The sequence below is a fragment of the Stigmatopora nigra genome, chromosome 2 (assembly GCF_051989575.1).
Source record: "Stigmatopora nigra isolate UIUO_SnigA chromosome 2, RoL_Snig_1.1, whole genome shotgun sequence".
NCBI classification, from domain to species: domain Eukaryota; kingdom Metazoa; phylum Chordata; class Actinopteri; order Syngnathiformes; family Syngnathidae; genus Stigmatopora; species Stigmatopora nigra.
This window is the reverse complement of record NC_135509.1, coordinates 2,908,798-2,920,841: the sequence shown is the minus strand read 5'-3', so window position 1 is coordinate 2,920,841 and position 12,044 is coordinate 2,908,798. Positions and strand designations below refer to the sequence as shown.

The 12,044-nt window shown below is 39.8% G+C and overlaps 1 protein-coding gene across 5 annotated transcripts in view; it reads right to left on the bottom strand.

Moving 5' to 3' along the window:
- sash1a (SAM and SH3 domain containing 1a) overlaps positions 1-11,825 on the bottom strand; it is a 95,299-nt gene extending 83,474 nt beyond the window's left edge. For all 5 annotated transcript variants that reach the window (XM_077742150.1, XM_077742142.1, XM_077742159.1 and 2 more), the window contains exon 1: positions 10,566-11,825. In XM_077742150.1, coding sequence (XP_077598276.1) covers positions 10,566-11,066 — 501 coding nt within the window. In that variant the 5' untranslated portion in view covers positions 11,067-11,825. The remainder of the gene's footprint in view (positions 1-10,565) is intronic.
- Positions 11,826-12,044: the final 219 nt, after the last annotated feature.

The following is a 12,044-nucleotide window of genomic DNA, read 5'->3' as shown; positions in this document are numbered from 1 at the left end:
ATCGTCTGCAAAGAATGACGATTGAGTAACTTATGGTTATCTCTATATTGGCTATTAAACTATTACACCAACACAATATCTAATGTTTTTGAAGATAGAGAGAGATTTTTCAAGGGATTTCCCAATCAATGTGAGTCAATATGACAAACACTATTAGCCAACTGTGTGTTTACACTTGTGGGAAAGAGACAAATGCTTCTAACTGAATGCGACAGGTGTTAAACTTCACAGACCAATCGTGACAAACCGGAATCACATACACAATCCTTCCATTTAAAATACCACCAATGGCGGATTTACAGTTCAAAACGTAAAACTATAATCAGAATAAAAACAGACACTTTTTACAGTGTACTTTTTACATAGTAAATATTAAGGGAATAATTGTCAGCCCATAATTTATGGCAAGCAATAACTAAAGGTGAAGCTTTACGGACTGACTTCATAGCTAATGAGCCGTGTATTCATTATTTCATATTTAAATGCTAGGGAGTACCATATAGAGTAAGAGTGAGTACTTGGCGAAAATCGACCATGCATGCAAATGAGCTTTTTAGTTTGACTCAAATGTTCTTCTGTCAATCTCCCTCGACTAGTTGGCCTGGATCTGCTTGGCCAGGCAGGCCCGCTAGTCTGTTTGTTTGTTTTCCAGCGAGAGAACGAGGTGAAAGTGGGCGAGCCTGGACCGAAATTCCAGATGCATGACCTCCGCCTGGTCTCGCTGGGCTCTGGACGGCGAGCTGTCAGTAAGCCAGTTTATTGTTTGGAGCTTTTGTGAGGCGCTGTGGATTTATACACCCGGATTCGCACCGGAAAAGATGAGATTTAGCAGATTAACAGGAAATAGCATGGAGGGAAATTTTCCATGAGCTCATTTACTGCTATAGAAAAACCAATGCATTGGAACTGGGAGAGGTTGGCGACCGATCCGGGCTGATTGGTCACCGAGTTGTCTATGGTAAATTATATGGATGGACATGGTGGTTATTTTTTTTGGGTTTTTTTTTGCTGTAAAGAATTTTCAAAGACAAATTTAGTACAGAAATTAGATTTTTGTTTTTTAAATGGTTTAAAATGATGTATTAAATGTTAAACATGTTTAAAAAAATTATGAATAAAGGAGTGTGTATTGTATTTTTAATTTAAAAAAAGAGAAAATGGGAAAAAGATCTGAAAAATTAAACTAAAAGATATAAATATTTTGATTTAGTGTAAACATGCATTTTTTAAGTCAATTAAGAAAAATAGCTTCTCCATACTTATTTTTTTAATGTAAAATACTTGCAAAAGCCTACCAGGGTTGCTAGTTAACTGTAAGCCTATTTTGACGTCAATTTGTCTAGACAATTCATTAACTATCAAGATAGTCACTTCAGTTTAATAAAAAAAAATGAATTCATTGAATTAGTGGCAGTTCCAATCAGTCGCTATGATGTCCAAAATTACAATCCCTTACAACAAATGTTCATATTCATCACTCACAAACTATTGTTCAAACGTTTCCCCCAATCAGACTGAGTCATAATCTCCTCAAAGCTTTTTTTTTCCCCTCACAACAGTACTTTTATAAGCCCATGTCACATCAGGTCATGCACAAACGTTGAAAAATGGCAACGACACGCCATCAATTACAGTCGACTGTCTATCCGAAACTAAAGCCCTAATTTGTCATTAAATGTTGCCAAGCAAGCAAGCCAACACATGCCTGAATGGAAGCACGAAAGTCTTAAAAGAAACAGCAGTGCATCGCAAATAGCGGTAACCCAACAGCCATTTTTTCCGCCCCTTTCACAGATCCAAATGATGAGCTTCTATTCAAGTCAACAAGTCCTGGTTTGGCACTAGAACGTCTGCTGACATGACAATTGCGGGTTCCTTCCACTTGATGGAGAGAAAACGATCTTGGCCAATAAAGATCATGACCTTAGATGGAAATTGGAAAGAATAGAATCTATCTATAGCCACAGGGAGTCATCTTCTCGCCATCTCCTTGGGCCGGGTCTTCTAGAACCGGCACTACACAGCATGTCCAAGTTCGTAAGAGCTTAATAATAGTGTAGCTTGACCAGACGGGTCTTGGCAGAAGCCGCGGGACTCCAAACCCCCCCGCTGTTGTTCCAGATCTCGTATTCAGTGTTTTGTTTTTTTAGTCCGCGGCTCTTCTGTCAGCGCATGAAGCAATTAACGTCTAATGAATGGAACAATTAAGTGTAGCGCACAGCAGGGTCAAAAAGCGGCAATTAGAGTGATGAACTTTAGCCCTTCCTGTAGAGGGTGTCGAGGTGGATTGGCTAATGGCGTGTTTGACCCTGGCAGTGGATCGTCTTGGTGGAACGATAGTACTTGGGTTAGCATAATTGTGCGGTTTGGAGTGGGCCTAAACAAAAGATGGAAATATGTCTTTAGTTTTGTAACTAGAGTAATGGAGGAGGAACTACTGTTCATTTAAATTGCCAAAAAAATGGCATTTCTATCTGGACATCGGGAAATGTATGTAAACTTGACTGGTAGATCAAGTTCATCGGAAACTCTTTGCGTTAAGAAAATATTCTAAATCCAAAAGGCTTAAAGTTACTGTTAAACAAAAATGACTGTCAAACATTCTCCTTCTATTGCCTAGCCAGAGACTTGATCGTTAAATGCCAACAACGGAAGAAACTAATTGCCAGAGTTTATAGAGCGAATGGCGGTTTTGCACAGAATTTATGCGTCTCCGAAGAACAGAAATTGCACGTGAAGTGAGCCGCTTCACTGTGCAAAGGCGTGTTGTTGGAATGTGGTAACTGCGTTATAATTAGAGTTCACGTCCAGGTATGCAGAGTTAGAGGGGTGGGGGGTGCCGGGGCCGGGTAGACAAGGCGAGCAGACACTCAGCAGGTTCCGCACAACTTAATCTCCCCGCCAAGAACGTCAACGGTAAAAGCGATAGTGTAGCCACGCCGACACCGGTGTGGTCCGCCGGATCAAAGCTCTCAGCGAGGCCCCGCCTTCATACTTTGGAGCGTGGCCAATTAGGCTTAAGGGAGGAGGTGTTGAGTGCCGGCGAGCCTTGCAGCCAGCTGACAGCGCTTTGCAGACTGTAATTATTCTTACGCTCTGTCGGGATCTCTCGCACGGAAATCGTGGATGTCCTGGGCTATCTCGTTGGTTGCCTTATTATAATATTTCGACAAAGTTATAGGCATTCTTGCCGGTCAAATGTACTATGATATTAAACAGTACTTGGATATTAAACAGTACTTGGATATTAAACAGTACTTTAGATATTAAACTCTACTTAGATATTAAACAGTACTTAGATATTAAACTGTACTTGGATATTAAACTGTACTTGGATATTAAACAGTACTTAGATATCAAACGGTACTTAGATATTAAACAGTACTTAGATATTAACCAGTACTTGGATATTAAACAGTACTTGGATATTAAACGGTACTTAGATATTAAACGGTACTTAGATATTAAACGGAACATAGATATTAAACAGTGCTTAGATATTAAACAGTACTTAGATATTAAACTCTCTCTTAGATATTAAACTCTCTCTTAGATATTAAACTCTCTCTTAGATATTTAACAGTACTTAGATATTAAACAGTACTTAGATATTAAACTCTCTCTCTCATGAATATAATTGAACGTGTATATATATTATTATTATTTAGTTTTTCGATGCTATCAAAATTTCTAGTTTGGACTTCTTATGATTTACAGATTTTGCATATCGAGGAACAGTGTCAGCATCTTTTCCCCATGGAAAAAGAGGATTACTTCATCCAGTTGGGAAGGCAGTCTGGAAACGACCATTTAAGAAGGAAATACCTCAAATGTGCTCCATCAGTGGTTTTCCCTTTTTTTTTAAGAAGGCCAAAGTTCCACTTATAAAAGGAAAGCTTACAAGTGTTGAGAATTTGCATATGTAAAGCCTGAGAAAAAGCTCCGGAAACATCAGGTCACATGTAAATTTCAAGTATTACGTCAAATTTAGTCCAACTGCCATTCATCGTTTTGTCCTAATATTTTTAATCAGAGAGGTTATTGCCATACAAAGTGAACCATTACTAAAAAAGGATGTCCATTATTAGACTATAATAGACTTTTCCCAGCTACAATTCCCAATCAAATGAAGACATACTACATCATTAGCCCACTTACTGAAATATTTGTGGGCTCAAGGTTCAAATCCTTGGTCTGAGCCCTCAAAAATGCGATAAAACTTTGGACCAGGATTGCGGCTTAACCTCTGCTAATCGAAAAAATGCCATTGAGCCCCAACGGAGGAAAAAAAAAAAGCACATGCCAGTCTAATCATCCCATATTTTTAAAAGCAACCCAACAAACCGGTTGTTGTTGTTGAAATATGCTACAGTTTCCATGGCGACAGTTTGATCCAAACACCTGCGGTGGGTTGCAGTTCCTCAGATACTTTTCTGGGACTCTGAAGCAATTATGACCAGACTTGAGGTCGTGAGACCCCTCCTGGAATCAGCGCATAGTGAATTAAGCTTAAAAAAAAGAAAATCAGTTCCTATTTATAAAAGATAATTCTCCGGAGTAATCAGAATAATGAGCACGTCTCTCTGAACGCTAGCGACTCAAAGCCTTGCACTGATGTGTTGATTCGCTACTGAGTTTGCAGTTTGGAGAATTTTGGGGGGGGATTTTTGGCAATTTTCCAATACTTGGGACATTAAACAAGGTCACCAACAGAGGTTATTCCTCATTAATTATTCAGTAGTTATTTTCAATGCTTTAGAAGAGTGGCGGGCCGCTAGGTTAGTTAATTTTTTTTCTTGTATTCAACTTAATTCGGATTCCACTATGACTTAATTACATCCTTAAATAAAAACTATTGGTGCACCCCAATATTAAGAATAGTAAGATAGTATAACATATTGCCAATCAAGTAGCATTTTTAATGGTATTAAAATTGTATTGTTTTCTGAATCTGCAAGAATACTAAAAACATTATATTTTTCTATCATTTTGCATTAAAAAAATCATCTTATCTATTATGAAAAACAAATTATTGACATAATAAACTCAGCTATAGACGTCCAATCCATTTGAGCCCTTCAAAAAGATTGGTCATTCATTTCTAACACTACCACTCAGACTCTAAAATAAAATAAAGCACAATAATTTCTGGTTACTTCTATTGGGATATATCCTATTTAGATTTAACTGCAATACAATAAAAGACAAAAAAGGTACATTTTGTAGTTACTTATTGCTCACAAATGGAAACTTTAGCCCAATGACACCAATGTATTAACATGCCAATAAAGTGATGCTATTTTTTTAGGGGTAAACATTGTTTCTGGTAAAGCGCTTTCCGTTGGGGTTTGTGGTTGATGAACCAAAAAGTAGATGCAGTTACCAGAGATTCACGTACAAATCTTCCAAGTGCCATAGAAAACAAATGTTATGAGTTTGGGGGGGGGGAACCATTGCCAAGACAAGAAGGTCATTGATCATCTAAATTTGCGTGCTGTACATTAGTTTGTTTTTGGTTTTAAGGGGGGCCATTTATGTTAAACACACGCACAATGTGGTTTTGTAGACAGACTGTCTCCAGGTTTTGGACCAGAATAGCTCTGATAATGCATCTGTCATGATTGTATGCGATCAGGACGTGTTCCTCCGCAATCTGCGGAAAATTGAATAGCTCTGCAAACTACTTTTTTTTTTAAACGTTGTTGGCCCAAAGCGTTTTTTTCTAATGGTCTGATGACATTATCAGGAAGGAGAAGAGTTTTTCTGCTTTTAGCAAGAACAGGATATATATATGAGTGGTATTTTTTACTGATTTAAATGATTTTTCTAATTCACAAAACAAGACATTTGCGAGGAACTGAGTTAACAAACTTTGAAAGCATGCTGAGTCAACAAGATCCGCCCACACATACAACGATGAAAACAAAACTGGTTTGCAGTCTGTGCAATCTGTGAGTGATTTAACTTGCTACTTTTCCCAGGTACAATTCACTATCAGCTTTCTTAAACAGGCTATTTGTAAAAATCAACTAACTTGTCCCACCAAATTCAAAGAAACCAATACAAAATCCTTCAAAATAAGGTTTTAACTACACCAAACCTCAGAAAATACAATAAAACCCAACATGTAGAATACATAGGGAACTGACCATAATGCATTTATGCCTCACAGTGACATTTTTACAGCTCTCCTCACATACAACCGCATTCCCACCGATGTTATCATGTCTATGACTGAAATAGGAGAAAGCAAAGCGAATTGTCAACTTGAGGCCTGTGAAATGTCATCCCCCACTAACCGGATTCACATGTCCGCCAACCCTGGAGTCACCTGATCATGTGAAACCCCCATTTTTTTGCGTCGAGTGGACTAATCCAGCTGCAAACGCACTATATTCCAGTTCTTCCCACATTCTCACAAACTCTCCAGAGATGCAAAACGTTCTTCAGGCGGAAAACAAACTGTGAAAGTGCATGCAAAAAAAAACAGAACCTCCATTTAACCCCGTTAAAAACTCTGTTTTGACTTCTGTACAATTTCATGTAGACTCTACAGATATACCACGGTCAAGCCTTAACCATAAGGTTCGAGTTCAAAGTTCACTATGATAGCCATCAGACCTCTGCACTTCGACAAAGCTCTTAACATGGCTAACATTTTGGTTGGAGCCTCACAAAAAGCTTTTAAGAGGCCCTAAACATGGGTTGTTTAAAGCAGAGCCCCTCAAATGAGTACATATATACTTCTTTTAAACATGACCTGCCACTTTGCGGTATTCCATATAATCCAGGAGCTATATTATTAGGGACAGAATTATTGGGTTTGTCATTATTCTTCTTAAAAAGCCTCAAAAAACGGAAAAAATAGTCAATGTTGACATCAAGGAAAAACAACTACAATCACTCAATAGTATTTGTTGAAATTCCTATCATATTTCACAGAAAACATGACCAACTATTGTGCTGAAATGCATACTACATCAATGGACCATATGAATGAAGCCTTGTCATACACCATCTGTACATAAAGAGAACTCGTGGTTGTCAGAAACTAAACCTGACAAGTGCAAGCTTCCTTTTTTCAACACGGCTTTGGCAGTGGATTCAAAGGCTGCTTTTTCTTACGATGTATGTGCAGCAGCAGGCGCATGACATCAACATTACGCCTGTGGGTCAGAAAAAGGCCACCCGGCAACCATTCTCCATCACCACCTTATCAGCCAAACTTGGTTCTGTACAATAAACGACAAGGTGCCCTTTGCTATTTTATTTACAAGCACTTTATATCCTTTTTTTTAGGCCTGGATACAATGCTGGACACTTGGCGTTACTGTCTATTTGAATGGACGGAAATTGAGTATGCAAAACAGGCAACGCGGTGAAAAGACAGGCGGCTCCATCAGCCTTTGTGCAAACAATGGAGACGCTCCTGATGTTTGCCGTCCGTTTCCCCCCTTAGACACGGTGCTAACAATGATGGCTTTACGGGTATAAACCTATCTGGGTGTCATCGCCAATGAGTAGATATATCTAGTGCTGAGACCGTGTTTGTTCAAGACAAATTTGGAAGGTCCTGATCTAGTCTAAAAGGGGCATTTTCAAAACAGGAAAGTCCATAGTTGGCTTTTTTTGGTCTGGGTTAGAACACAATGAATTAATTTTGGTTTGATGCGTTTACTGTTGTTAAATCATTGGACAAAACAGTAAGAAAAATATAGAAGTTTGGTTTTTTTCATCTGGTTTGGCTCCTAACGGTCTTCAAACTGATTTGTTACAAGTCTGTCAGATTTCAGTCATGGTCTTAAACGCAAGACTAGATATTCCTTGAGCGAAAATTTAAATGCAGAACCTGTGAGACAGATGTGCTAAGCTCTCATCAACTATTCTTAAGAACCGCCCTGAAATTGTACAATCGAGAGCTGGAAACAGTTGTGGTTGGGGTTCAATGTTGAATAGATTCACTGAAAACCATTGGAGGTCATCACACTGTTATTCTAGTAGGCTACTTTGATTGGGATGATAAGACTCAAACTTAAAAACACTATTGACTACAAATTAGTGAACAAAACCCCATAATTTGACAATTCTACTACTCCTGTCATACATTGTCAGTCCTTGCTTTTATACCAAACAAATATGATGTTACGAAAAGACAGAAATAGACTTCAATCTGTCTCAAAACAGACAACATTTAGCACTTCAACATTGCTCTCCAATGACAGATTTCCAAACGTCCAAGTGTTTATTTACGCTATAAGAATTTGTCCTTGTTCACAGACAAGTGCTCTCTACGGCCTTTAAAAACGATCACGGCTATTTATTTCAGCCCATCTGAGCTCTTTGGGTGAATTGTTTGGTAATGGCTTTCCTCGCAAGGTATAAACAGAGCCTGTTTTTTTTTTAAGCGGACAAAGACGAGTTGCAAAAGGAGTAAAGAAGTGGAGATGTGGTTGCGCTATACAAAGGGCGTCCCTTGTGACGGACTATGTGTCCTGTAATTGCCCCCTCTCCTTAGAGTCTACTCTGTGAAAAGGCTAGAGGGGGTGGGGGGTCTCATTTTATCTGGAGACCAATCAGAAACCAGTTGGTCAGGGCTCCATCAGCTGCTCATGGCTCTATCTTTCAGACTTGGGGGAAAGAGAGAGAAAAAATGCACAGAGTTGGAGCCAATTCGAAAACCTTGACCTCCCAAGAGGCCCCCAGTGGCAGAGCTTTGGCTCTAAATGAATGTGGCCTCCAAAAAAAAAATGGAGGCCTCGTTTGTGTCGGCCTCGGTTCAACAGATAAGCCTTGACACAAATCCCCAATCTCTGTAGGATTCATTCAAAGTGGCAGAAACATATGAAGCATGCAACTTTTGAATTAAAATGCTGTCACAATGAATATGACTGGTTTATTCTAATCCCACTAGCCAGACAAAAATCTTGTCAAACCACATCTCGGTTGGCATTAAAAGCATTGTTGTCACTCCACGGGAAAAGGAGTGGCGACTACTCGCCAAAAAAAGTGTGGCGTAGAGGAACGTCTGAGCTTTTGAGTTGAGAAGAGAGTGAACAAAGCTGACGGCTGACAGATGGGAAGTACAGGATGGAAAGGCTAGAGGGTAACCCAGGTAACCAGAAGATGGAATGTCATTTAGACCACGGCTACTTGACAAAGAGACACCCGCCAGACTCGACGTGTCGACAGAGCCACGTCCTCGGTCGGCCACAGTAAAGAACTTCATCAAAAGGACGTTGAAGAGGGCAACTTCAGGTCATTAGAACACACAAAAACGCCACTTCTATGTTGACATCCTTTGGAAAAATGATGTCTGGGCAGATTTTTCTTCCAATTTTGTGAAATGACCGGAAAGCAACAGGATTGAGATGCAACACGGCTTGACATAAATCAACAAAAATAGCTCCAGTTTGGCATGGAAGGCCTTGAGCAATGTTGACACCACGTGGTTACTGATTCCCTTAAAAAAATGCCGCATGAGTCGACACTTTTAGCTGTTAAAAATGCTGTAAAACTACATGCTTTAGGGTGGGGACTGTTAATGCAGATTTTGTCAGGTTTGGTTATAAATCAAGCAATAAAAAACTACAGAGCTAAAAGACAAATGAAAGTCAACTTTCCAAGTAATACTAGTAATGCTCACAACTATGGATTTTCAATTAAAAACATACTATCAACATGGTTAAACCTGTCAGTCCTTTAATCCCTAATGACAAAAATCCAAGTTTTAAAGGGGACAAGTGTAGTTAAGCTCCACCCCTTTCTATTCCTAAGCAATTCACAGGTAAAATGAAAAGCCATTCCACGTATTGATCTTTTCTATCAATCATAGTGACAGCCACTCGCCGGTCAAGTGCGACGGCATTTCAAAACGCTGACATTTCCTTGCACTATATTATTTGCTTTGGAGGCCATTTGAGGACACGCAAAAACTCAACAGTTACACCGCAGAATTCAAAGTATATCGTTATAGTATATCGGTCAGTAGTAAACTCTATTGATTTATATTTAATGCTACATTTGATCTATTATAGAGTGATTCAAACAGTCTTAGAATCTATATTAGAGTATCCATAATCCCTAATGATCTGAAAACCTAAATTATTACGATTTAATAACTAATTTCCCTACATTTTGATGGAAAAAAATCAATCCCATGCATCTCAGTTTAAAATTATTTCATGTGTATACCAAAACCTGTCATTTATATATGTATATTTTGTTTTAATACCCACTTACGATTCTATACATTCCCTTTGTTGATAGTGAAATATATAGCCAAGTCAACTATATCAATTTATCACTACAACACATTAATATTGGCCATAATGGTGTTTTTGGGAAGGTTGGGGGTGCTTAAGCATCATCCTCGGAAATATTTACATTGGGATGCTCATGGCAGATTTCCTATATTGTATATATTGGAACACATAATAATAAAAATCCCTGCCCAGTATACTAAATTTGATGATATTTATAAATTACATTCACTTTCAATCATTGCCAATTGAGGTACTGATGAAATTGGGATGTACTGGTATATTAACTGGGGGAAATGGTCCTACCTTATTGGAGTAGGGCGTCCTGGCCAGGTTGATTCCATCCCTGATGAGTTTATCCCGTATCATGATTTTGAGTTTGAGCTTAGGGTAGCTGACCAGCTCCCTCCTGCTGTTATTATTGTTGCCAAGGGTCCGGTTCTTGTGCGTGTCCATATAGTCTAGTGCGCGCATCGGTTCTGTCCAAGACTTGGACGCGCGCAGTTTGGACTCGTACTGGTCCACCATGTGTCCAGTGTACACATCAGCGGAGGGCGGCATGGGCTCCAGGGTAAAGTAGAGCCCACTCGCCGCCTCCTTAGCGTCCTCCTTCAGCCTCCGCACCGCATCGTGGATCTTGCGCCGGTGGTGCGCGACATACACCCCGATGGCGTCCAGGTCTGGATCGCCAATCTGTTTGCAAACCTCCAGATCGTCATAGCCATTATCCACGAATGCTTCTACGTACTGGGGTAGCTGTAGGGTCTTGAGCCACTCGAACACGATGACAGGTCCGGTGCTTGTCATGTTTTTCCAAGGGGAGGAGAGCGGACAAAAGTGGAGCTCACTTTCCCAACCGGCGCCGTGAACGCATCATGAGATTTTTTCAGTCAGTCAATACAGTACAAGTGATGCGTTTTTTAAACATTTCCGTGCCAAAAAAGGGGGAAATAGTAGTAGTCCTCTGAATTGCGTGTGTAGTCAACACCTGCCAATGTTGACACGAGATAGATCCTCACTTTGGAGTACAAATGTCCACGGAAAATGGGATATATTTCCAAAAAGGACGCTCAGGTGACCGATTTAAGTGAGGAGTCAAAAAATCCCTTTCGTCGAAGAAGGAAACAAAGATCTCTTCGGTGCAAAGGCTCCCGATCTTGGCGTGTTTTCCTCTAGCGTGCACGTACGTCACTCAGTCCACGATGAAACTGAAAATGCAAGTCGACTACACGCTGCAGCTCCTCCACCGTCCACGCCCCCCTCCCATCAAATGCACTCGCATCCAAAGTGACACGCTCCTCCAACTTGTGCAAAGTTGCGCGTCTGCTTCTCAAAGTTGGCGTGCAAAACGTGAAATTGTCCAAAGTGTTGCTGAAGCTCGGCTTTGTTGCACTCTTTGCCTTGATTGACGCTGGTTTATTCATTCAAACATTTCCACACACTCATGTCTTCATCACTTTAGCCTGCCCTCTTAGGGCGAAAGAAAGAACTGCAGATCTTAATAGGACACCGTTGAACTTGATTTTCTAGATTAACTTGCTTCTAATCCACTTTCCTCCATTGTATTGAACTGCAAGACAAAAAAGAATGGTTCAAACAATTAGAAGACAGTAGCAGTTATTTAAAAACAATCTTGGGGAGAACAGGGTTCCTTGTCACATGGATCCATTGTCACATTTATTGTCTCAACCACAAGAGGGAAGGGTTTTGCAATATCACTATTGAATTGATTATAATTTGGGCACTTTGCGATGAAAAACATGGCTTTTGATAGGCATTTGTGCA